The 27,852-nt window shown below is 41.9% G+C and overlaps 2 protein-coding genes across 2 annotated transcripts; one reads left to right on the forward strand and one right to left on the reverse strand.

Moving 5' to 3' along the window:
* Positions 1-94: 94 nt before the first annotated feature.
* Positions 95-16,292, forward strand: abcg5 (ATP-binding cassette, sub-family G (WHITE), member 5; the record flags this gene model as incomplete). The annotated part of the gene is made up of 14 exons (XM_079758705.1): positions 95-366; positions 619-740; positions 1,237-1,373; positions 4,207-4,305; positions 5,165-5,297; positions 7,180-7,319; positions 7,440-7,569; positions 8,440-8,653; positions 10,693-10,898; positions 12,745-12,883; positions 13,258-13,331; positions 13,837-13,948; positions 14,187-14,303; positions 16,115-16,292. 14 exons carry the CDS (start codon positions 95-97, stop codon positions 16,290-16,292), a joined length of 2,073 nt encoding a protein of 690 aa, XP_079614831.1.
* Positions 16,293-16,642: 350 nt separating this feature from the next.
* On the reverse strand, positions 16,643-27,406 carry dync2li1 (dynein, cytoplasmic 2, light intermediate chain 1). The gene is made up of 13 exons (XM_079758712.1): positions 27,315-27,406; positions 27,105-27,237; positions 26,984-27,018; positions 26,743-26,812; positions 26,268-26,356; positions 22,888-23,077; positions 22,371-22,439; positions 21,402-21,479; positions 19,789-19,868; positions 19,495-19,565; positions 19,132-19,229; positions 18,384-18,476; positions 16,643-17,057 (listed from the first exon to the last, which is right to left on the reverse strand). Exons 1-13 carry the CDS (start codon positions 27,326-27,328, stop codon positions 16,995-16,997), a joined length of 1,083 nt encoding a protein of 360 aa, XP_079614838.1. The 5' UTR covers positions 27,329-27,406; the 3' UTR covers positions 16,643-16,994.
* Positions 27,407-27,852: the final 446 nt, after the last annotated feature.

Raw genomic sequence — 27,852 nt, forward strand, 5'->3', positions numbered from 1 at the left:
GGCACGGTTATGGCAATGTCAAGGCTTGTTTTTCATCTTTATACAACTCGAGATCAAAGTTCTCGTTGGTGACGCAACCTGCGCCTGTGTGTCCATGCCAGCGTGGGAAATACATTGGTTGAAGCTTCGCTTAGGGAACGGTTACGCAGAGCCAGGAACAAGACTACTGATCGTTTGTGGTGTGGATCGGTGCACCATTTGCCCTAACATAGTAGTGACACAGGCTGACGGGGAGATGAGCGAATCCTTCTCGATGCCAGCGACCGGGTCGGAGAATGGGACGTTCAGGTTCCTATCAGATAAGAAGGACGAGCAAACATCGCCCTCCTGCAGCCTGAGTGTCAGCGGGGTGTCCTACACGGTCAGGTGAATGACACAATTTGCAGAATTATTTATTATTTTTTAAACTGTAACAACCGTCAGCATATATTTAACTTTGTGGGTGCATGTGTGTGTGTGTGTGTGAGTGTGTGTTTGTTTGTGAGTGTGTGTGTATGGGAGAGAGAGGTGTGTGTGTGTGTGTGTGTGTGTGTGTGTGTGTGTGTGTGTGTGTGTGTGTGTGTGTGTGTGTGTGTGTGTGTGTGTGTGTGTGTGTGTGTATGTGTGTGTGTGATGCAGCGAGCGTGCCGGTCCGTGGTGGGACTTGCCTTCGTACAGAAAGCGATGGACTCGACAGATTCTGAACGAGGTCTCGTTCCACGTGAGCAGTGGAGAGATCCTGGGGATCCTGGGGAACTCAGGTAACCCCTGACCCTAACCCTAACCCTAACCATAACTCTTAACCCTTACCTCACCATGAAGTTAAGGACCCATCATGAGGCACAAGACACGCTGCAGAAACATGCAACAATTCTTCTTCAACTATTCAAATAATGATATACGCCATTATTCTTTGAAAATAATGATATGCTTTAACCAGTAAAGCAGCAGCTGTTGTTTGGATGAAGCAATTCTTTAATGCTGATATCTCATTTTTTGAATAATTTAACTGCAGTCATGTTCTCGTGTTTTGCAAAACAATTCTTTATGATCAGAATAATGAGTGCACATGCATATGTGTGTGTGTGTGTGTGTGTGTGTGTGTGTGCACGTGTGTGTCCATACTATACTGAAAGCGATATATTGTTGTTTCTCTTTTTTCTAACAAATGTTTTATTGTACGTCACTTTTGATTAAAGCGTCTGCTAAATGCCCTAAATGTTAATGTAAATGTGTGCACATGTGTCTGTGTTCTAGGTTCAGGGAAGACCACTCTGCTAGATGCCATTGCAGGCCGGATCGGACACTCAGGCACTCTGTCTGGGGATGTCTTCATCAACGGACAGAAGATTATACAAGAGCAGTACCAGGACTGTTTCTCCTACGTCCTGCAGGTAATAAACCCCAACACACACGTACACATGCACACACACACACACACACACACACACACACACATGCACACACACACACACACACACACGCACACACACACACGCACACACACGCACACACACGCACACACACACACACACACACACACACACACACACACACACACACACACACACACACTCTCACACACACACACACACAAACTCACACATATATACAGCATTCATAATAGATATTTATTATAATATAATAATCTATATGGATATATATTGTACTATAAAATAGTCTATATAGATTTTTGCAGACATACACACAATTAAAATATATAGAAACTTGCAATGCGTAGCATTTCAACTAGCTTGTAGCTTGTTGTCTCACCCTAACAATATAGTCTACAGATAAAATATGCTGGCTAGCCTGTACCTCTCTTTGTTTAAAGCCCTCCCACTCCCCATCCACACAGTAGAGATCTGTTAGCCTCATGTCTCTCACATTGGAAACAACACTGTTATTTCTGGATACTCAGTATCCCAACTAACTGGTAGAGGTCAATCTTAAACATGTCAAATTACAAAAGTTGTTTTGGATATAAAATGTTGATTTTGAATTATAATTGTTGTTATTAAAGGGGACATATTATGAAAACAACACTTTTCCTGGGATTTGCGCTGTTGTTTTGGGTCTCTGGTTCTCCCACAGGCATACAAACTTTGAAAAAAGTCTGCAAATGATTTTTTGAGTGAGATTTGCATATCTGAAAGTACCCCGCCTACAGTGACCAAACGAGTGAGTCCGTTTCGGCTCCCCCTCCTACGTAGGAAGGGGGCACAATTGAATATTACCTCCCACTTCCCCACTCCCCTCCAATCAGAGCATAGCTAAGATTTTGTCGACCAGCGGACGAGCAGATCCGGCAGGGGGAACTCGGCGCTAGCCCTGCAGCTAAGCTCCGGGAGTACTGTCAAGTTCTCTGGGTTTTGTTGTTATTTGTGCTTGCCCAACTTGAAATGGCATGGATAGACAGAGGACGCAGGACAGCTCAAATCCTTTTCCTTGGTTTTTATTGAACATTTATTGTGCATTTAATTGAATTTATTGAGCATTCCAGATTGGGATTATGTTGAAAACCTATTGATGAAGAGAAATTAAATCAAGTTAGTTCTCCAAATAAATCAAAATGTGTAATCAAACATTTAAATCAAATCCAAATAAATCTATTAGATATTATCATAAACAAAATGATATAATTACAATATCACTGTGTTATCTAATATCACTGTGTTAACTAATAATCAATGGTCTTCCATACAAACATTTCTACCCCGTGCACCTCCACCAAATGTGCCCAAGACGTCACTAAGGACGTCTGCGCCGTCCCATGCGCTGTAACATGGAAGACATAACAAACGGGAAAAAGTGCCAGAAACCTGTGCATTGTGCAAACTACACCTTGGTTCAAAAAGTAAATTACCTACCAATGCGTGCTCTCGCGTTCTCCCATGCACAAACCCTTCATGTCCCCACCGGAAATCGCGGACCTTTATCGCCTCACCCGTGCTCACTCAACTCACGTGCCGCAATCAGGCAATTAGTGCCGCCCGATGTGATCACAAATCAAACTGGCCTCATACATAGCGAAACCCCTCTGCTGATATGTGTTCTAAAGAACCAAATAAAATCTAAATGTGACCTCTGTCTTCACAAGTACAATCCCTTTCTCTGTCGGACTGCCTGGCAGTCCGGAGGAGAAGACATGGAGGAGAAAGGGATTGTACTCCCGGAGCTGAGCTGCCGGACTGCCGCCGAGCTCCCACCGCCGGACTGCTGCCGAAGCTTCGGCGGCAGTAATATCATCCGAGGCGCACATAGCTTTTGGCCGTGAGATTAGACATAATATTATATAAATACCCATATATAATATTATTATTATTATATTATATGATATGATATAGATATAGAGCTCCAGGAGTCCGCATACGGCAACAATCCCCTCTCCTCCATGCTGTGGTTCAGTTTGACAGCTCATTGGTCAATGGGCAGCAGCTCATTTGCATTAAAGCTACAGACACCAGAAACAGCGCATTCTGAAGGGACTGAAACAGGGGAATAGCCGTAGGCAAGATTTTTTTCCTAAAAGTTATTTTCAGCAAACAGCTTCAAAAACTGTTTTCTGGAACTCAAGTACTATGTTTACTTGTTGGGAAAACACCATAATATGTCCCCTTTAATAACATGGTCAAATCCCCTCATCTTAAATAATCTTTCCTGATAGCATAGCAATCTTTCCTCTCTCTCACTGTTTCACTTTCTCTGTCTCTCTCTATTTCTGACTCTCTGTATCCCTCGCTCTCTGTCTTTCTTTTCAAGCCTTGTTAATAACTCTGCCTTTTAATCTCTTGATGACCAGGTGATATGTGTGCCTGATATATTAAAGTCACCCAGCGATTACAGAGGTGAGGTGGGATTAGGGGGGGTTGTTAATTGAAGCTTCAACATAGCGTGTGTGTGTGTGTGTCTGTGTGTGTGTTTGTGTGTTTTTGTGTGTGTGTGTGTATGTGTGTGCATGCATGTGGGCAGGTTCTCTCAATTCCAGTTTCAAGGCATTTTATCCCGTCATTTGTTAGTTTAATTCCCACCAATGTCTCCCTCCCGTTAATCTCCCTGTTAATCTATTTATATCTGTCTTTCTCTGGCTCTCTTTCTCTCTCTCTCTCTCTCTCTCTCTCTCTCTCTCTCTCTGTCTCTCCCTCTCTCTCTCTCTCTCTCTCTCTCTCTCTCTCTCTCTCTCTCTCTCTCTATCTCTCTCTCTCTCTCTCTCTCTCTCTCGCCCAGAGTGATAACCTGCTGAGCTACCTGACGGTGGAGGAGACCCTGACCTACACAGCCCAGCTGGCCCTACGCAGACACTCTGAGGAGGCCATCAGGAAGAAGGTCAGATTGGTGTCCATGACTTTCCTATCGGGAACCGGTGAGCTCACCTCAGTTCACTGCCTCTCCCTGCTACTACTACGACTCATCAAATGATTGTTCAGCACGCCCACTCTGTTGCGATTGGACGCACGATTTGCGCATGTTTCTGCAAATTCACATCCCTGAGAAGTTGTAAACATTGCGGGTAGCCGGGAGGCAGGGTTTCTGCCCTTCAGCACCGCCCACTGCACACTCTGGCGTCTCACTAGTACGGAATTAAAGTCAGACTTTTCTAGCAAAGCAGATGTTAAACATGTATACTGTACATACGTCATATAACAGTTAAAAGCAATGGGAAAAGTCGAAAGACCATTATATCACCCCTTTAACATACACACACAGAATGTCAGGTCCTATTTAAACTTATTAAACCTGAATTGTACATTTTCACTGCTGCTGTCACTATGGTTCAAACTTCTTTAAAACAATTGTTGTCTGATGAATAAAACCCATCCACCCTCATGTCAATCAAACCATTGATATATCTCTATAAATCAATTGAGAAAACTAAAGTTGAAGTCCAGTGACGTGTGCAGCGAGTCATCACGTACACACTGCAGGTTTGAGGTCAGAAGTGTATACTTTGTGATCGTATTGAGGGAGAACCACACCATTTGGGATTGGTTTGCATTAGATGACTCCTTCTCTCGGTCAAACATATGCTATTTTATGTACCACGTATTGGCTGTTACCTGGGTAACTGCTGGTTAATTGTTGATGATACACACCAGTCCCCCACTGCCTGGCCTCCCCAGAATGGAACACATCTGAAGGTATCTTTGAAAGGCGGGTCGGGGTTTGATGCTCCTCCTCACTGCAGGTGTTAGCGGTAATGTCGGAGCTCAGCCTGACCCACGTGGGCCGCAGTGTGATTGGAGGACGGGTCTTCCCTGGAATCTCTGGGGGGGAGAGGAGGAGGGTCTCCATCGCCTGTCAGCTCCTTCAGGACCCCAGTGAGGACACACAAACACACACCACACACACAAACACACACACTAGTTTGGATGGCTCCGACAGATAGACAGCCAGACAGACAGACAGATTGAAAGACAGACACCACACACACATAACACCCCCCCCCACCAGGAAGCAGGTTTCAGTTTGGAGACTTACTCAATGCCAAATTGGTGAAACTAAAACAAGGATAATAAATAAAACAGGCATGTGCCGTCCGTGTGGGCAGGTGGGGCAGCGAACTACTTGCAAAAGCATGCTCCCAAAAAGAAATTCCTAAATCTTTGTAAATCTTTGCTCCAAGTCTATTTTTATTAATGTGATTGTCGCATTAACTATCTATAGTTTCTGTAGGCTTTCCAAAAATGTTTGGTCTGTCGACATCACATTTTGGATGGTTGGGGTGATTCTAGTTGAGTTTAATGTGTCATGCAATGTTGGGGCAGGGCAGCTTAGCGGCCGCGTTCCTCTGTATGTTTATCCCATAACCCTGCCGGCTTCAATAGGGATTTCAATCCGTGTTATAAGACGCCTATGTGGTCGTAGAGTAGCCCCTGTCATATTCTAGAACAGTTGTTGTTTTAACCCAAATTATTCCGCCAGTATCTTTCGTTCTATATCAGATGAAGGTATGGTGAGTGGTGATGCACCTGTGATTAACAGTTCTGAGTTTCTGTAAAAAAATCTTAATTCTTACTCTGAATTAGTTTAGTTAGCATGTTTTAATGTAGCTAAAGAAAAACATACATTTGTGGTGTGGTCATACGTCAGTAGTTTCTGCCCACCTGAAATTTAGGCTCACCGCACGCTATGTGTAAGAACAGCTGCCGAAGTGCACAAAATAGAAGCTATACTGTTGTTCCAGGGAACTATAATGTAATTACTGTGTTACTTTATTTTACTTTGGCTTAAAAATAGATATGTACGCAGGTAGATACAACATTGCATAGCATTCGCAAAGGATACCATAAGATTAGCACAAGCTAACACTGTATAACATCCACTGCACAAAGATCATATCACTTTAAAAGATTTAGTCCTTTACTGTCACCTAATATATCAGCTGTAACAGAGTTGGTGCTTTACTGTCACCTAATATATCAGCTGTAACAGAGTTGGCCAAGTTTGCAGAGCAAAGTGAACTGAGACCTTAGTAGAGGTGATGAAGGAGGCTAATGAAAAGCAGGTTATCACAAACCAGTGTGAACTAAGTCCCCCAAAGTGTGTGTGTGTGTGTGTGTGTGTGTGTGTGTGTGTGTGTGTGTGTGTGTGTGTGTGTGTGTGTGCGTGTGTGTGTGTGGCCGTGTGTGGTCGTGTGTGTGTGGCTGTGTGTGGTCGTGTGTGTGGGTGTTTGTGTCATGAGTGTGTGTGCCTGGCCGGTATAATCCTGAATGAGGCTTTGGACCCTTCAATCTCTCTGGGGAACAAGCCCTGATAACATTCACACACACACACACACACACACACACACACACACACACACACACACACACACACACACACACACACACACACACACACACACACACACACACATTCAAGCAGTAATGAAGAGTTTCCATTCGATGCTTCTTCAATCAACCAGGAAATGAATTAATCTTACAATTAAAGCATGAGCTAATTCCACACTGCCTCATAATGTAAAGAGGCAATCTTTTGATTATCCTAATTAGCGTAATTAACCAAAAAAGGGAACTTGCTTATCTTAACGAGTTAAGTTTGGTCCTGTGAGAATCTTGGTAGTGCCACTTATTATGAAAGTATATTAAACCTTTCCAAAGTTTGAATATTAGGTTGGGAAGGTTCACTCTGTTCTTAATAATCCCTGATGTGTGACATCATTTCCTAAGGCTAATTATGTTATTGGGTTGATCATTGCAGAGGTGATCCTATTGGATGAGCCGACCACTGGACTGGACAGCATGACGGCCAATCAGATCGTGGTACTGCTGGCAGAGCTGGCCAGGAGAGACCGAATCGTCATAGTTACCATCCATCAACCGCGCTCAGAGCTCTTCAGGGTTGGTTTCAGAAGAGAAACTATATATATAACAATATATTCAATCACCAAAAGTTGTTCTAAAAGTTGTATTGTGTGTGTGTGTGTGTGTGTGTGTGTGTGTGTGTGTGTGTGTGTGTAGGTCTTCAGTAGGATTGCCGTAATGAGTCGGGGTGAGCTGGTGTTCTGCGGTCAGCCGGGGGAGATGGTGGACTTCTTCAGTCAGTGTGGATACGAGTGTCCAGAGTACTGCAACCCATTTGACATCTATGGCATGTATCCCCTCTACTGATCATATCTGTATAGAATAATCATGTTAGTGTTAGGTGTTGTAGTACACTACATATTGAAATATTAGATTTTCATACACAAACACAAAGCAGTGCCTTTCAAAGACTTGGCAAGATCTTCTTCACATGATTTAGTGGAGCAGAAACACGATGCTGCCACCTTGTGTACCTTAATGTCAATGTTAGTGTCATTTGGAAGTAGGATTTCAAGAAGCTCTGCAGAGATTGTCATGTGTCTGAGACACAACGCAGATCTTTTCAAACATGCTGTTGGAGCCATTTTGATATTTATGTTTGCAAATTAATTTGAGTGATTAAGATTGATAATACTATTGAAATAATTATAATATTTAAGTTCATGAAATATGGTTTAATAGTATGGTGAATTATAGTCTACAATCACGTAATTCTATGTGTGAAAAATGATTGACTGCCGTGTTCTGTCTGGCCTATTGAGCGTGACGTCTGACGTTCTGACTTACAGATGTCAAATATATAGATGGGTTACCTATGACCAGGTGGAGCGGAAGTGGCAAACAATTTTTCAAATGCGGGAATGCGATAGGGACATCTTTGTTTGTAATTTTAGCAAGAAGGGAACAAATAAATCGATCCACTCTCAGAAGAGGCCGCTTTAAAGCTGCCACCATACATGCTGTACACAGAACTGTGAATTAAGCCTAACACACTGTATTGAAGGAGTATGTTCCTTGTCATGTTAAAGCTAATCAGTAATTTGAAAGCAGTGAAGGCAGTAATCTCGCACACTTATGTATCTTTTTTGACCATTTGTCATTCATGCTGTTATTGGTTGTTCTTGTTTGATGTGTGATGTCTGGTTGTTTTTGACAGTCGACTTCACGTCGGTGGATACGCGCAGCGTGGAGAGGGAGGCAGCCACGTTCAGCCGTATGCACAACATCACTTCCTCTTATCAAGGCTCAGCCATCTACCAGAGCATGCTGGGAAAGATGGAGCAGAGCCTCCGGGGCAGCAACAAGGCGGCCATCCCCTTCAAGAGCAAAGAGTCTCCCAGCAGCCTGGTCAAAATGGGGGTCCTCTTCAGGTCGGTTCATTGCTCTTCTTCAGCTTGTCCCTGCCTCTATATATCGAGGGCCTCGACATTGAAGACCAGAATGAAATGATTGTTGTTTTGTAGCGTATATATTCAATACATTACTACCAGTCTTAATACTTTGGTAGTAAGACTTTCTTAGTAATCCGTATGTGTCCATGTGTTCTTGCAAGTGTGTGAAGGGTCAATGTGCATGTTGCACAAGATTATAACCTTTTTTTTGTGGTAAGTTATTTACTTTGAAATCACACAAAATAGAAAGACAAAACAAGGCCTCATCTTAAATCTAGCGTACAGCGCAACCACACCCTGTCCACACAAGTACATTGTAGCATTGCAATATAAGAAGACAAACAATGCTAAATCTTCTTGGTGTGTGATACAGATCAAATGTAAAATCACAAAATGTACAGTAGGAAATATTATGTCCAACAAAGTAGACCTTAACTAACAACAGGCTGCACTCACTGAATAATGACTTAAGTACTAGGGACATCCAATACAAGGTGGGACCCAAAATAAAAAAAACCTCAGAGACCAAGGAACATCAGTAATGTAAAACTGAAATAGCTGACACTCAACTCAAAGTTATTGAACACATTGCCTCAGTGAAAGTGAATGTGGTTGCTTCCAGCCTGTGGTAATCATTTTCCTACCTGCAGTCAGGCCAACAAATATTTTTTTCACTTAGTGAGTGGAAGGTGTAGGGGGAGAATTTCACTGAGCATCAAGACAGAGGCAGACGCCAAATTCAAATTCAAGGCCGGATACACATAGGGGGACCACTGCAACTTCCCTTTTTAGGTCAGAATCTGGAATGTCATCCCTCTAAATTTATCCCACAGCCATAGACAGTAAGGCTGTGGGAGTAAGTGTGTAGTAATGTAAAGAAGTACCAAGAAGTACCCATTTAGTGTGGCAAGTAAGCCACCTGTAGCACCCAAACTGTCCAAGACTTGCAGTAGGGGCCTATGCAGCGACTCTTTCCAAGGGTTCCAACACATTTTCACGACGGCCCTTCATTGTAAGTAACAGAAAAGGAAGTGCATGGAAACTGTATCATAAATCATCTAATGAACGAAGACCATCAACTCCGGAGACATTGCCCAATGAATGGATACCTCTGTCAGTCCAATAACAGAATATAATTGGACACCCCAAATTAAAAGTCTGTCATTATTAAATATCGGCAAGCTGGGTTTCGATTTAGAGGGCATTTTGAGCCGGTGAGGCGTTTGACACCTCTCTTAGTGTCACTTTAATCCCTCATCCAGGGCATGCCAACAAACCACAGCTGTTGATTTGAACCGTTGAGAGAGGACACAGTGTAAAAGCCTAGTAGTGAACTTTATAGTTTTAAAGCAGGGAAAATCATGTTACCCTATTGCTCATGCTACAATGGTCGGTTTATGACCAGGTGTTTACCGCTCTAAATAAATAAAGAGACTGCAGATGCAATATGTTCCATCCAAATCCATGGAGGTGATATAAATGGGACAACATAGCCTCCGCCGTCACTGTGGTGGAGGGCAGCTTAGGTAGAGGGATGAAATGCACTATCTGGAAAAATGTATCCACCTTCGAAAGACGTGGGTAGCCCAGTGACCAAATCCAAGGAGAATGCAAACCAGGGGAGGCACAGGGAATGAGCGCCGGACACCAGGAGGTGGGCGTTGGGAGACCTTGTTCTGGCAGCCACAGCACATGCAGCCACATATTCCCCAACCTCTCTTTCAATGGCCGGACATCAGAAGCGATGTTTGACGACAAACAGAGTCCGCCATACACAAGGGAGACAGGAGAGAAGTGTTGTGTGCCAATGTCAAGTTATTACCGTGCTCAAAAGCGCCGCTCGCGCCTAGGCTATTTAATTGTATAGCCTTGTTTGGCTATGTTCGCGATGCACACTCTTTTTTTGTGAGATAGAGAGACCTTAGAGACAAAAATATACGTATTTTGGCAAAGATTAACCTGAACAGCATTTGACTGTGTGTGTGTGTGTGTGTGTGTGTGTGTGTGTGTGTGTCCAGGCGCACCATGCGGAACCTGTCTCGGGACAGGATGGGGGTCCTGATGCGCCTGTCCCAGAACCTGATCTACGGCCTGTTCATCGCCTTCTTCGTGGTGCACCTGGACGCCGACGTGACCAAGGGCGCGGTGCAGGACCGCATCGGCATCATCTACCAGGCGGTGGGCGCCTCGCCATACACGGGCATGCTCAACGCCGTGGCACTCTGTGAGTCCCATACCCTCACAGCCTTCCACTTAACTTCAGGCCATTCATCTCATTTCTCTTCTCCATTATTTATTCAGAATGTTGTGTTATTCATTATGGACATATCTTCAATTCTGATTACTGATTTACATTGTTTCAGAAATTCTGATGAGACAGTAATAAACACTATTGTTGCTTGGCTACTGGTCAGAAAGAGGCATTTAAGGCATCTCTTTGGGCTCTTGTAACTTTGGGTGAGCATTTGATATTATTTTGGACATTTAAAGGAAAAAAAAGATGGGGATAAATTGCCAAATGTTTTTATGTATACCTTCAGTTGCAGACCTCCATATATTGACCTGGACATATATATACACATATTTTTATACTACCTTACACGAAGATATCTCAAATCCCCAATGTGACAGTATTCAGCATTCACTCATTTGTATCATATTCAGAGCTGTAATGTGTGGAGTCTTCAGGTAGAAGTTGTTTTCATTATCAGATATGATATATTATTTACATTTACGTGCTTGAAGTAAGAGTTTATTGTTTTCTGTAATCTGTGAAGGTTAGGGGTCATATCTCTTGCAAACACTGAGATAATTTGGACAGGATTGATGTAAATGTTTTTTCTAGGTATTTGTATTGTAACCATAGATTATGTGGATACATAACTAATAACCTATTCATTTAATTTGAGTTCATTCATTTAAGTTTTACACAAGATGCACATTTGACAACAACATATTTCTATAATACTTATAAACACATTTCATGCATATGAAACAGTTCACATTTTAGTGTTTGAATCATAATTGTACTTTGTTTACCTACTTTAACAGTACCCATTTTCAAAAAACATTTCTTTAAAGAAATTGAACCAATGTATAAACCTTATCTTTACCAGAGTGTCATTACACTATCTCTGCGTATCACTGTGAGTGTTGGCTGTGTTTATGGTTGGTATTTATAGCAGGCACTAGGGCAGATGGTAACCTTACAATCTCAGACAGACAGACAGACAGACTGACAGACTGACAGACAGACAGACAGACAGACAGACAGACAGACAGACAGACAGACAGACAGACAGACAGACAGACAGACAGAGATAATAACATGATGTTACACATGTATGGAAATAGACATTCACAATACACATACAAATATACACTTGATATGATATTGCACATATTAACTATTTTCTAGATAACATTTTCATTGTCTAAAAAAGATTAAATTAATAGAACAAACCAGTAATAACTGGTCTAACATGGTGCATGTTGAGTGGTATTTGTTGGATAAATGCATTTTGAACAATAGTCTAATACATTGCATCATGGTTTCACAGTAAGAGACGTTTGTTAGACAGACTGGTGTCGTCATCCCAACTCTACTTAAGCCAAGTCCCTCAGTGTATGTCAGTGAGCTCTGTTCTCGACTAGCCTTGACTGCTTTGAGGTCAAGGTGAGCCCACCTCTCCTTGTCCCACGTTGGTCTCTCTCTCTCCTTCTGACCTTTGGCCCCTTTGGCGCTTTATCCTGCATCCTGACCTTTGACCCCTTTGGCTGGCTCCCCCTCTTGCCACATTAATTTTCATCACATGCATTTGAGAGCGTCCCATGGTTCAATGTTATTGATTTTGAATGGAATGGCTTTGAATGGAATTTTCATACCAATTATTACTATTCCAGAACAAGCTCCACTCATACAACATGATGTTGACAATATCGATATAAAAAACAGAAAAAAAAGAAGAAAGAAAGACATGCATTAAAGCATATTGCATTCACACAGTGAAGAGCAGAGTCCAGTGGTAAAGTATGTAATTTGAACGGCGTGTGTGTATATCTGCTCTCAGTCACGTCCTTGCGGGCCATCTCAGACCAGGAGAGCCAGGACGGGCTCTACAGCAAGTGGCAGATGTTCCTGGCCTACGTCTTCCACATCCTGCCCTTCAGCATCGTCAGTGTCTTCATCTTCACCTCCTTCCTCTACTGGTAGGCCCTTGGAGATTGATGCTAGGGTATATCTATCACCAAACGCCTCACACATCCTGCTTCATCTCCAGATGTTTTCATCGACTGAAAATAAGCTAAATTGTCGGTCTGAACATCTCTGGGACAGACAATACATGTCAGTGAATCCTAGCAAGTGTTTGAGCGTTTCCTGCGCTACGGCCTCAGGCGATTACGTATAACGCTTGGCCACATATAACAGATGTGATTGGCTACCAAGTCTGAGGTTGTTATGGGTCCGATTATAATCAGGACCAATTGCAAATGACTCCTTTATCGGGATACTTTTGCTGATGGAAGCTCAAGGGATAAAGGCCTCAGTAAACAGTATTCCAGCCTCTGTGTTGTTCTGACAGGACGGTGGGCATGCATCCAGACACCATGCGCTTCCTGTGTTTCTCCGCTGTGGTCCTTGTGCCTCATATCATAGGTTGGTTACATCCCTTTGTTTGTTATATCAATGGTGAGCAGCGGCTCAGTAGGTAGAGCCGGTCACTAGGAGGATTCCCGGCTCCTAGCTGAGTGTCTAGGTGTCCCTGAGCAAGACAGTTAACTCAACTGCTCCCGACGAGCTTGCTTTCACGGGCAACTGGTGGGAAAAGTTTGAAAATGCAGCCAATTTAATATTTACTCGCTCTTACACACACACACAAATACTTTGCGATATGATCAGGTGTGATGTATCTGGTTTCTGCAGTATCAGGGAAGCTTGATGCCTGATACCAGATTTGAGAGGAGCCGAATCAACCTGTGCCTTATGACAAGTAATTTCTGCAGGATGGCAGACTGCTGCTAAGCTTTAAGTGTGTTGTATTATATGTAGGTATGTATTGAGTTATTGACAATAAATACACTGTACTGTATTGTATTATATTAATATTGTAATGCATGTGTCAGTGTTTTCTCATGGGGTCATTGTCTGTATTGTGTCCCAGGTGAGTGGCTGACGGTGGTTCTGCTGGGGGTGGTGCAGAACCCCAACATGATCAACAGTGGCGTGGCCCTGCTCAACATCGCTGGCATCTTGGTGGGCTCCGGCTTCCTCAGGTTACAGCTTCTTCTTTTTGGATAAAGAATTGACAAAACATTTTTTTTTTACTAACATTCTTTTTGAGTCATTCATGAGACGTAGGTTTGTGACCTGTTACATATCTCTTTTACGTAGAGCCTGCATCCAAGTCATTTTTGATATGAACCCTAACCTTTTTCAGTAGGGAACTTGGCTCATAATGTGTGACAAGAGCCAAAGCAGGAATAACAACACACTGCTCACTGCTCCCTGCAGAAGCACCCAGCAGATGCCAGAGGTGTTCCAGTGGCTCAGCTACCTGACCTTCCAGAAGTACAGCTGTGAGCTGCTCATCGTCACAGAGTTCCATGAACTCAACTTCACCTGCAGTGAGTGTCCCAGGCCCCCGTCACAATCAATTAGAAAATATATAATTTTTAATCTAAATAATATAAAGATCTTAGATTGCAATCTAAATGATTAATTTTAAACTTTTGATTCATAATCAAATAGACCAGGGTTTCCCAACCTCTTTTTGGCATATTTATAAAAATAATTGGAGGACCGGTAGTCAATTTGAATGCCTTAATTTGAAGATGCATCATTTTTAAACAAAGGATGGGGCTGTTTTTCAAGAAATCATATTCACAACCATTAAAGCAACAGCAATGAAATGCTTGAGTCACAACAATGCAATAATATAAAGAATAACATTTATAAGAACACTATAAAAGTCACCTGAGACTTAAATAAATACAAAAGTAGTGCAAAGACACAGTGCATTTACATTTGAACTTTCAGAACAATTCACAAAATGTTTCCCTTTTCTCCACTACAAAGAAGTGTATGGAGTCTTTGTGTTGCAGGAAATAACATGACTCGTATAGCCTAAGTTATGAAATATGACATTATTAGGGGTCCGAGCACCGATGCTGCTTGGCCCCTATTGTTTCGGTAACGTTTTTTTTCCCCCTCAAATTCTGTAAAAGTCATACTGCAGCCTATACCGTCAGGTATGGTTACCAATAACCCCCTCTACCCATAAACCCAAATTTGTGGTACTGCACCCAAAGGTGGCGCTATTGTAAAAAATCATGAATTAGGCTTATTTCTCCTCACCAGATTGACCTGGACTCAAAATTCTTTCAGAATATTAAACTCTAGAATCAGACGCATTTATAAAACCCTAAAAATGTATACTTTTCCCACAATTTCATATTAAAGCTAAACATGATAAAAAGACAGGCTACAAAAATAATCAAAGATTCACCAAAATCGCCACATAAAATCTTTAGACCAAGCCTCACAAAAATTATCCAACAGAATTTGTTTTACTTTGTTTCATTTTTCTTATATGACCATTTTGTTATTGTATAAAAAAAACATACGACTATTATTAGGTGGATACCAATACCCCCCCACTACTAACAAACCCAAATTGTGGTACTATTTAAAAAAATTATGAACTAGCCTTATTTCTCCTTACGAGATTGACCTGGACTCAAAATTCTTTCATCATATTAATCTCTAAAATCAGATGCATCTTTTTCACCCTGGTCTTCTGCTCTAAAAATGTTTACTTTCATTAGGTGGATACCATTTACAGTGCATATTTTCAGATCTGTACTCTTTTAAGAAAGCCCTTAATTCTCTTGTGAAATGTGTGCTTGGAGTTTTCTGGATGTTGTGTGCTTATCAATAGACATTTTCACCATGTGAATGGGGCCACATTTCACGTTTATCAGTGGCTCAATGGGATAATGCCTTGTACTGGTGATCCTTAGTATGAGAGTTTGAATCCCGATTAGACAATTATGATCAAGCTGAACATGACATTCGGCCATTGCTCTGCAGCCCAGTCACCTGAAAGCCGAGGCACAGTATGGCATTAAGGGAAACAACATCTTTCCTTCATAATTATATGTCATATTTATATATCTTCCATTAGTGTGTTCTTGACTTTTCATTTTGCTCGGACCCCGTTAATCACCGCCTGCGGTTATATTAATTATTTTATTTTCTGGAAATATTTCAATATCGGGAATCTAATCGCTGCTATAGACTAGTGATCAGGCTGGTGTTCATTATTCATCTCAATATGAACAAGGTCTGTTGAGATTAGAGCAACCTTGATCTTCCATCTCCAGCATCCATTAAGTTTTCTCCAGTCCGGTTAACTGATTTGCTGTCATCCCAGGTAACAGCAGTGTGATCCCCGGGGCGTGTCTGATAGCCCAGGGAAGTCAGATCATCGACCAGGGCTACCCCGGGGCCCTGTCGCGCTACACGCTGGACTTCGTGCTCCTCTACTCCTTCCTACCCGCCCTCCTGCTGCTCGGGGTGGCCAGCTTCAAGCTCAGAGACCGCCTCATTCGACACTGACACCGGCATGAGGTTCTTGTTTTCCTACCCTGTGAAGCACATGTCGGTGATTCCGATTGCTGGGACCCAATAGTTTTAGTAGATTTCATTAAGGGACTGTGGCAATTATTTTGAGGTATTTGAGCTTCACAGTTTATTTCGTCATCATTATTGATTGTATCTTTATGACATAAATATGTGTATTTGTGTACTAGCCACAAACTACAGTATGTGGATGCTTGAAGGATATATTTTTTAAAAAATATATCTATACTGTTAAAGATAGGCTATGTCCAAACCAATTTACATTGAAACCAATGATCATTGCACTTTGCACCTGAAAAGTGATTGGATGGATTGATGGAATCGATTACCTGCCAGATGATCTGCTGACCAAGTATCATACAATGGATTCAAATCACTTTGTCAACTTTAAACTTAGTGGCTGTAGCAATGTGTTTCATATTTAATCAAAAACATTTTTTTTTTTTAAATCCAGCATTAAAGGTTATATTATTTTCAATACAAACCAATTGTAAAGCATCCTTATGATGTTGAATATCAGGTATTACATATGTAATAAAGTTATTTAAGATTCTTTATTTTCAATAACATCTGAATACACTGTTGACTAAATTAGGTACAGGTATAAATATAAATGATATGCTCTTTCTATATATAATCTAGGAAATAATCAGTGTGTGTGTGTTGGTGTGTGTGTTCCTAGGTATCCAGTTCCAGTTCTTTCCATGACTTTGCAGCATTTCTTCTGTACTGCTGCAACTCCTGAGAACAGTACAGAAAAATAAATATCAAGAATTCTATCCAAACTAATGCAAAACCGTGGTTTCCAAACTTGAATGATGTTTAAAAGGTTTAAACTGTTTATTTAAATCACTTAACAAATCTTGTTTGTTAAATGTTTTAACAAATACATTTCAAAATGTATACTAATCAGTGTTGAGCTCTGGCTCAACCCCACTCTAGAAAACAGTAGCCTTCAACAAAACCTAGAAAACATTTACATTTTAAAAATTTATAGTTAGCAAACAATTCTGTTTAATGTCTAATGCGTTTCAATGAGCCCCCTTGTTCTTGGCACAACATTGAAAGTGATCAAGGTATTTTGGTATGTGCAAGGTAACTCTGACTACAGTGGAAAACATATGGAAGCATATATGTAGCAAAAATCAAATGGCAATGCAATTTGCAATTCAATAAGTCATTACATTGTGCATTTGACAATTCATTATGCAATTTAATAATGTAATTTGTAAATACGTTATTCAAAGTATATTTTAATATGCAAACTGACAATGAAATCCTCAATAAAATTTGCAAAAGTTATAACAATAAAAACAGAATAACATTTTGGTTGCAAACATTTTCAGCACTGGAAATGGGGTCGCGGGGTCGCGGGGTCGCAGGGTCGGTCGCACACACACACACACACACACACACACATAGCTGGCGCTCGCACGGTCGTAGCTCATTGTCTCATTGGCGGGCCAAATTCCCTGGGCAGGAGATAAAGGGGAGGTACCTTGGCCCCTTATGATGACATATGGGGCCAAATTCGAAATCGTAGCGTCTGAGCTTTCATTTTTCAAAGGCTTGGTTTTACACCTAGCGCCATTTCTAGCTACTGGGGGACCATAGGCAAGCTAGGGGAATTCATATTAATGTTAGAAAACCTCATAAAGTGACATTTTCATGCCATGGGACCTTTGAGAGAACATCTTTGGTTTAAAACAGCAGAGCCGGCCAATTATGTAATGAATAAAGCTCAGCCTCTGATTGGTTAAACGGAGGCAGGCCGGTCAGAGGCCGCTCAGATGCAACAACATGTATTCTCTACAGAAAATGCACAGATTGCTAAATAATATATCTATGTTGTGTTCCACAAAAAGAGGCTTATCAGCGCATCTGGAACTGCATTCAAATCAAATAATGATTGATTTTTAAAAGAAAGAAAGACATTTTAAGCTGACCAATACTTATTATTCCCAAAAGCCTTCGTTCCTAAACAGGGATAATAATATAGTCTGATCCTCTGGCTGGCTGAAGCATACATGCTGTAGTGATGTAGAGCTGGTGGACCCCTGGACCTACCTGGTCCTTCTGGGCCCTCATGGAGTCAACCTGGGGCTCACTGTACTGGGGGTCCTTAGCTGGATCTTTCAGCTCCTTATTCTCACTGATACTCTGTAGAGCAGAATGAAGAGACAAACGAGACACTAATCAGGAGGAATGCTTTAAGATGTTGCTTTGCATTGAGCACTTCTACTAAAGTACATATCCTGTATATAACAACAGTAAACCTCTGTGTGTCCGTTGATGGACTGCTGCATTTTTTTTAAATAAAGGCGCATTTTCTAAAAGGCGCGTTACAAAGTTGGGGGTCACCCTGCCCTGGGTGACCCCCTTTGCATTCAGCAAAGGTGGAGCTACTTTACTACACCTTGATATCACCTAAATAGACACATGTAGATTGTACTATTCATCGTTTCAGTAGTGTAGTTTTATCAACAAGGCTTTGGATGATCCTTCATGGCCTGAGGGCACATTGTGGAAAAACGGTCTTCCCTTGTTTTTTGTCAGCTATGAAGTTAGACCAATGTTAATTTCTCTACGATGTTCTCTTTTACTCGCCAACCTCTAATGTAAAAGGGCATACGGGCTTTACATTGTGACCTTCAGAACTTCATGTTTTATCACTTGAACGCAAATCACAAAAAAAAAGCAAAAACCAGATCTAAATGTTTGCAAAATCTTCCGATAAGGTACAGTGACAGTTTGGGTTCGTAGAATTGGAATACAAGACACAGCTTTATTTCTTGACCGTATGTGATTTCAGTACCTCTGGAGGGAACACACTCTCATAGACCTTCTTCCAGAGGTCCAAGGGGCTTTTAGCATGCAGAGAACCAATATCCACACCACTAGTAGGAGGGGAGCCTAGCAACAGTCACATAAAGCAAGAAAACATCCTGTAAGATGACATCAATAGCTGATTCCTAATAACAGCAATATGTAACTCGACCTGGCAACCAAAACATCAGGACATTCATTTGTGATTGTAAAACAGTAATGGCATACTACAGCTTTTATACAGTAAAATTGTATGTCTTTTGATAAAGTAGGAAAGGTAACCAATAAATACCGAATGCTGTTCCAATTTCCCACAGTACTGTCACTGACCACCTGGGGAGAGAGAGCTCACCTATCTGGATGAAGGAGTCGGAGCCCGAGGGAATGACCAGGGGCTTGCTGCTGTCAAACGACACAGACTTTCTAGAAGAAAAAACAGAAATGGAAAACAAAAATAAAACACCTACATGACACCTAATGACACCTACGCGACGTAGGTGTCCTTAGGTGTCATGTAGGTGTTTTATTTTTGTTTTCCATTTCTGGTTTTTCTGCATGAGATGACCTGCATGAGACAGAATACAAACAAACAACACAAGAATGTTGATGAAGAATAGCTTGTGTGCAGTGTGGAGCCATCCCTCACCCTCTCTCCAGGCCAAAGGCCAGGTGGTTGAAGAAGCTCTTGGTCTTGGACATCTGCAGCTCTGACTTGGTGCTAGTGAACTGATCGGAGAGGAGGGGAGGAGACAGTAGGATGCAGGGTTTAACAGTTAATGGAATGCATTTATACTAGTGCTGTCAAGCGATTAAAATATTTAATCACGATAAATCGCATTAATGTCATAGTTAACTCGCGGTTAATCGCACATTTTTTTCTATTCTAAATATCCCTTGATTTCGTGCTGCTAGGCTTTTAGTGAGATCAGAGAGTGTTGAGAAGGACAGTAATACAATATATTTGGTAAAATGGATATAAGAAGAGAGACCCGCAGTGAATTCAACCCGGTCCACTTGACATCGGGTAGGTGCATGACAGTGGTAGGCCTACCGTAAAACTTCAATAGCCCGGGCTTTCATTTGTTTCAATCACTGAACTTTCGAACAAAACTCTTGCTCACCAAAGATGGGAAATACTAACATTTATTATTTAAGCCAGTATGAATATTCTTACCTTATGTAGGCCTATACACCTTACCAGGCTATCGAATAACGCCCGCCCGCCCCCACACACACACACACACACACACACACACACACGCACACGCACACGCACACGGTGGCGGAGTGGTAATCGGGAGAGTCGGAATTCCCGGTGGGCCGTTAACGTTTCGGGGCTGTCGGGCTGATTACTGCGGGATAACAATATTGCGTTTATAAAAGTTCCTTGCAGCGCTGTCTGGCAGCCTGAGCTGTGCGCCCGCAACCTCTCACTCACTCAACAGATGCAGCACTCACAAACTGTCAACGTCGCAACCAAGTCGATTTTGTCTAGAGGGGAGTAACTGAGCGGCCCCTCCCGAAGTGGTACAGCCCAGGTGGGCCTTGAACTGCGATTAGTCAGAAAGACGTAACAGCTAATGTGCAGGCTCGAACAGAGTAACACACAAACACACACACACTTTTAAGGAGTTTTTCACCCGCTCCGTATCCTTGCTTGCCCCAACAAGTTTGTGCGGCGTGCTTGTCATTTTGTTTTCGGTGTTGCTAAAACGTTTGCCAAGCCAAGAGCAATTAACGCCATTAAAATTGGTTTGCGTTAACGCCGTTAATAATGCGTTAAACTGACAGCAGTAATTTTTACAGCTCTTTTCTAACCAGTGGCAAAGCACTTTACAATACTGACCTAACATTCACCTCACATTCACCCATGCATGCACACATTCACACACTGACGGCGGTGTCCACCATGCGAGACGACAGCCAGCTCGTCAGGAGCAGTCAGGGTAAAGTTTCTTGCTCAGGGACACTCAGCTAGGAGGAGCATCGGGGATCGAACCAGCAACCTTCCAGTTACCAGCTCTACCTCCTGAGCCACATGCCGCCTCGGATGGCAACTAATGATGTCATCTTGATAAATCACGTGTTCTCTTTATTATTAATCATTTAACTTGAGCAATTAATATGATACAGTTGATTGTCTGGTAATGAAGTAATGGATAAATTGACTCCAAGATTATTTTATTAAATGGCTATGGCAACAAACCACCCTTGTGTGAGCTCTTTGGATGAACATTTGTCGTGTGAGAGTGTACTTACTATGAGAGAGGCTGCGTAACAGTGTCCGATAAAGCGCAACGTCTTACTGACCACTTTCCTCTTATCAGACTCCAACTCCTACAAGGCACACAACAAAAATAGAATCAAATGACTTACGGATCCTTAGTTGGCACTGCCGTTATGTGTGTGGACATATACAGTATGTGAATGTGAGGCATTCATTGTCGTAAAAAGGTCTTTGTAGAATAGCTACAGGATAGAAAAAGTGAATTTACCAAATTAAGGTTGCCTATTAATAAACTATGATAAGTAGTGTTCATTCTTTTTTTATATACACATCAAACTTACATAGTATGTGTTATGCTCTCCCCATCTGTGAATGAATTGTGGCTTATCATGACTATCATAAATCATCCTTTGGGTCCCACAGGGATCCTGTTGGGATGTCTGTCATTGTTGAGGTGATACATGGTGAGCTAGTCGGTTGTAATTGGTTTGTGGCATCAATGCCTGTTGCAGCTTAGAGACCAGACAACCATGTTTGAAGTCAGGTGTTTACAAAAACATTGACAGTCGCAGGGATATTTTATTGATTTAAAAAAGGGAAAGTAGGTGAAAAAACAGGATGACCTTCTGCTGAAAGGACGATGTAAGATCATGAGAATCCTCCAGATATTTGGGTCACAAACAGGGCGAGTGAAGCGCTATCACTGTACTGCTGTTTAGTGTGTGTCTACTAGGTTTGTCTGAAGAGTTGCAGGTTGCTGTGATCGGTGGGCTGCATTTTATGTCCTGTTTGTTGTTATTGTTATTGTTTTTGGTAAATGGGTGTGCCTGTTCCCAGACAGATGTTAGACAGATGTACAGTATAGAGTATATGTGCAGCTCTTTCCCCAGACAGTGGTAACACTTTTTGGCCAGTAGGTGTTAATGTAGACTCGAGAAGAGAAGACTAGAGTATGGTGTGGAGGAGTGGAGGAGGGAAGAGAAGAGTCGAATAGACCTCACCATGAAAAGGTCATATTTGCTGCCAATGATGAGCAGAGGAACAGGAAAGGGACTCAGAAGCTCTCTGTCCTGTTGAGAAGGATCCACAAATAACCGTCTTTACATACGAGTTCCTGTTGTGTGAGAGACACATAATACTCTCTAACTTAAGTAACTTCCTCTAAAGTGTAATCAAACTATCTATGTAAAAATAAATTTTGATTAAAAATAAATGTAAAATTGTCACAAATAAAAAATTGTCTTTGATGTTTAGATTTATCAACAGACCATACATTATGATCAGATGCCATACACATACATACCATACATCATCAGAGCGCAATTATTTCTGAATCCACACATTTTTCAATTTCTAAATCTATGCACCTTTTAGTGTTTTCAGTTCATGCATAAAAAAAGAAATATATATAAATATATATAAAGCATAATATGCATAATCAACACATCCATAGAGTTAAACTATAAAAATACTATTGTGTATACATCTTTCATAGTGGATGAATGGATCAGTCCTCACAGGATAATCTTTGGGCAACACCCGCGCTGCTGGTTGAAAGCTGCTCGCCTGGTGCTTGGCCCCGGCATGGGCCTGAGTCTGGGAGCAGGCCTTCCCTAGCTGGGTATGTGCTGCCTGAAGAAGGGTTTCCATGGTCTTCCACAGTCTGTTGGGTTGAGACAAGTCCAGGACTAGGATGAGCGACAGAGATCTAGCAGGAGAGAATAGTGATGGGAATAGTCAAATTATCATTAAATACTTTATTTGGCTCATCTTCGGTTTTACTTTTAAGAATATAGTATGAACAGTATCTCAAAATGTAGATAGAATAATGTAATGTAATATAAATTTATTTGTAAAGCACATTTAACAGTTGACCAAAATGCTTAAAACAAACAACAATAAAACAAGTAACAATCATACATTTAAGACAACGGTAATAACAATAGTAATAATTATAACAGTAACAACAATGATAATGTAAGCTAGAAGTTACCACAATGCAATGAATCAATGTGCAATCAGGATCAAAAGACTAAACGATGAGATAAAGAAGAGGTAAAAGAAAGGTTATACTGAATTAAAGCCAATAGAGTAGAGATGAGTTGTAAAGATCCCATGCCATGAACATTTCTAACATTAATATAAGTTCCCCTAGCCTGCCTATGCTCCCCCAGTAGCAAGAAATGGCGTTAGGTGTAAAACAAGCACTAGCTATCCTGCTCTGCCTTTGAAAAAAACAAAGCTCAGACGCGCCGTTTTGGAAATTTTCCCCGTATGTCGTCATACGGGGACATGCTACCTCCCCTTTCGCTGCTTTGCCCAATCGGCTACGACCGTGCGAGCGGCACGTGTGTATGTGTCAATACACACACTGTAACACGTGTTGTATACTTCTTGGTTATTTTGATAACCATTCTGCTGTTGGTGTTATGGCACATAACACGTCGGGTTCTCTGACGTCTCTGGTATTTCCACAACAAGACTCGTAGTGGGGGTTATCTCAGCCATGGTTGAGAAGGAATTGGGGGAAAAGAAACTTTGTCTTTTACTCCCAGTAGGCTACATGAACAGCGACATGGAGGAGAAAGTGATTGACCGCGATTGTCCCCCGCCGGGGCGGTGGTGCCTCAGCGCTGCCCGCTGCCCGCTGCCAAGGCACCAGCGCCGTGAGGCACCACCGCCGCGAGCAACCACCACTGATAATATATATTAGTGAACAACTGATATATATATATATATATATATATATATATATATATATATATATATATATATATATATATATATATATTTGTGTTTTTTACTAAATCTGTATTTATTTATTTTTTTGTGCGTGATTTACAGACAGTTCAATAAATGTTCATTTTTTTAAATTGAGACATTGTAACATTTGTTATCATCATTGTGTCATTTTTATGATGTAAATTGAGGGAGGCTTAGCCTGGAAATCCAGACCCACATCTGGAAAGCTGTAGGGTCTGGCAACGAGTAATGAAAATGGCCCAACTCGAGGGGCGGCACCAAGCATGAATTTGAAAATATCACTGGATAACGCACATTGGATAACACTATGACCAATCAGAAGAATACAAGGGGTGACGTATCCAGACCAGTGGAGCTAGCCAATAGATAAGACTCTTGCCGTATCCAACGCTTTTGGCCCGCCTATATTGATACATCGATGATTGATTAATGTTCTGGGCCAGGGGAGGCCCAGAATATACACGAGTATATTGCTTGTTCCCAGAGTGACTTACTGAGCAAATTCAAATTGTGCTCTCGCGAGAACTCTGGATTTACAGGGCATTATCGGCTCCAAATATTGGCTCAAGAAAATCGGTATCGGTTATCGGCTAAGGCTGATGAAAAAGAATCAGTATCGGCCCTAAAAAATCCATATCGGTCGATCCCTAATATATATTATATGATATAGATATAGAGCTCCAGGACTCCCGCCGGAGAACCCGGAGTGTTCTAGAATGTTTACAGAACACGGTCAAAGGCTGTGTACGCCTCGCCATTGCGATACATCCACTGTAAACAGAGTGCATGGTACCGTGGCTGCCAGCTGCTCAGGGCCCACCCCCACCCTCCTCCTTGACCCGCCTCTCTCCTCCACAATTGCATTAATGCTAAAGAAAACTAAACGGCGCGTTTGGGGAAAGCTCAATGTGCTGGCTCGTAGTGGCTGTAATTTTGCACCACGGCTGAATTTCGGGAATGTCTTCAAATACTCTGTTAGGGGCCCACTAATATCTATATTAAAGCATCCATAAAGTAGCATGCCATAGGACCTTTAAGATTTGATTTAAAAATAGCTACAGTGGGGGACAATTTAGTATGCAGTGGCAAGCTGTTCCATAGTTTAGGGGCAACAGCAGCATATACCCTATCTCCTCTACATTTGTGTTTAGTTTTGGGAACAGCCAGTAAGAGCAGGTCAGAGGATCTGAGAGTGTATTTGACTAGTATGTCAGATAGGTACATGGGGGCTTTTCCATTTAAGCATTTAAATGTTAGTAGCAGGATCTTAAAATGTATTCTATAGTGGACAGGGAGCCAGTGAAGGGAGGCTAAGATGGGGGAAATATGTTCACCCTTACGGGTGCCCGTTAGGAGGCGGGCTGCAGCATTTTGAACCAACTGTAAGTAAGAGAGAGTGGCTTTGTTGAGACCAACATATAGGGAATTACAGTAGTCCAGCCTGGTAGTTACAAATGCATGGATTACTTTTTCAAAGTTAGTGACAGTCAGAAAAGGTTTTACTTTAGAAATATTTCTGAACTGAAAGAAACTTGATTTTACTACAGACTTAAACTGTTTGTCAAAAATAAGATTAGTATCCAGTATTACACCCAAGCTTCTTATATGGGACTTGACACATGGGTTGAGGGTGCTTAAGTCCATACCATTGGTGTTACAAGTAGTACCTGATCCTAATAATAGGACCTCCGTTTTACTGTCCTTAAAGCTCAAAAAATGTAAGGCCATCCAAGCTTTGACATCCTCCAGCCAGTTTAAGAGACACTTAATGGTGGTGGAATCTTGTCCTTTCCGATGTATGTAAATTTGTCTGTCGTCAGCATAGCAATGGAATGAGATGCCATATTTTCTGAAAAGGCTGACAGAAAAGGTTCTATCAGATAGGTAGGATCTGAACCATTTCATAGCAGTACCCTTTCAGACCCATTGCTGAAGGCGCGAGAGGAAGATAGTGTGGTTTACAGTGTCAAATGCTCTAGCATAACAAGGATGACAGAATCACCAGCATCAGTAGCTAATAGAAGATCATTAAAACACAGCCATGATGTTTCTGTGCTCTGAAGAGCTTTTTTGAAGTAGCCAGACGGTACTAAATTAACCATTTTCAATACACAGATGCAGTCTTTTGGACCTACCTGATACTAAGAGGAGTGATAGGTATTTGGACCAGGTCCGAGAGGGAGGTCCCCCCTCCCAGCTCCCACAGGTGGGCTATGTCTTTGGGCTAGAAGAGGAATGACCACGCGTGCGCACACACACACACACACACACACACACACACACACACACACACACACACACACACACACACACACAGGCAGACCTATTAGACCTTGGGGAAGGTATTATGTACCGCAGAAATGTGCGTGGTGTGTGCATGGTGCATGGTGATGCAGGTCCACTAACAATAAAGGCTACAACATTCAAGTCTTCACCATTGAATGTATAAAATATGCAGGTGTGGGTGACACAATGTTAAGGTCTTTGCCTTAAAAAAATTGCTTGGTTACACATACCTTAAAATGCTTCAAATAGCTATTTTAAAACACAAATAAGTGGCTACATTTTGCTGAGGCAAAGAGCCATTGCAGAACTAAACAATGTCCTTACTGTGTTATGTCCTCGGGCTCGTCGTCCAAACGTATACTCCAGAGCCAGCGTTGGCTTGGTTGCTTCATCCCTAGTGGAGAACAACAGTCAATACTCCTCAAAGGATCTGGATGTAACCATGCACAGGAGTTAAACTCATGGTCTGGTTTACTGTCAACCTAAGGAGTACACAGCAGGTGGTTCAGGTAGTTGATGTTAAATCTGAAAGAGCGATGGTCCCCTGAGGTATCACACAACTTACCTGTCAAGACATCTCAGAAGAATAGATGTTTTTCCCTGAAAAGCAAAATTAACTTTTATTAGGTCTAATACTTGGAGGGATGCTTTGTCAGGGACGGAGCACCTCTTGTACTGTGACCTACCCCGGTCTTGCTCCCCACTATGAACACGGTTCTCTGGCTGACAGCGCCATCACCACCACCACCATGGTCTTCACTGGTGTCGCTGTTCCGGTTCTGGACCTCGGCTGCTGCCAGATCCCACAACGTGTCCGTGCTGAGGAGCGCAGAGCAAACATTGTAGTGTTGATTTTAGCATATCGTATGAAAAAGAAATCCCAGCGAACAATTTACCTTATTTTGCGCATTTTTTTTAATTTTAATCCTGAAGGCTTCCCCTATGGACCATGGGCGAGTGTACAGGCGCATAAACACAAATGTTGCCAAAGTAACGGCGCAGAATGATGACGTATACGTAAGGGACGGGTTTCTCATCAGATCAATCCCAATGTCCGGACTCACGGATTGCGAGTTCTCGCGAAATTATTAAGGCCTTAGGGCTGTCCCAATGTCTAATTACAAAGGTTGTGAGGGTTTGAGTCCACACTTACCGAGCCCTTTCCGTGATTCCGCGTCAGTGCAGACTTCACCTAAGGGAATTACCCCCAGTTTAAAGCCTTGTGACGTTTACCTCGGAGACCATAGGGAAATCTGTTATTCCTATTATCAAACCTGACTCCAAGTACTTTTTCTACAGGAGTTACAATTTCACATGTCTCTTTGAAATAGGACTTCTGTTTAGAGACTGTATTAAGGGAGGTAAAGGGATTTTCAATTTCACTAAACGCTTTTGTGATTCCAGTATGCATTTCATTTTCTGGGGATAAGCATT

Source organism: Pollachius pollachius, assembly GCF_949987615.1.
Source record: "Pollachius pollachius genome assembly, chromosome: 2".
NCBI lineage: Eukaryota > Metazoa > Chordata > Actinopteri > Gadiformes > Gadidae > Pollachius > Pollachius pollachius.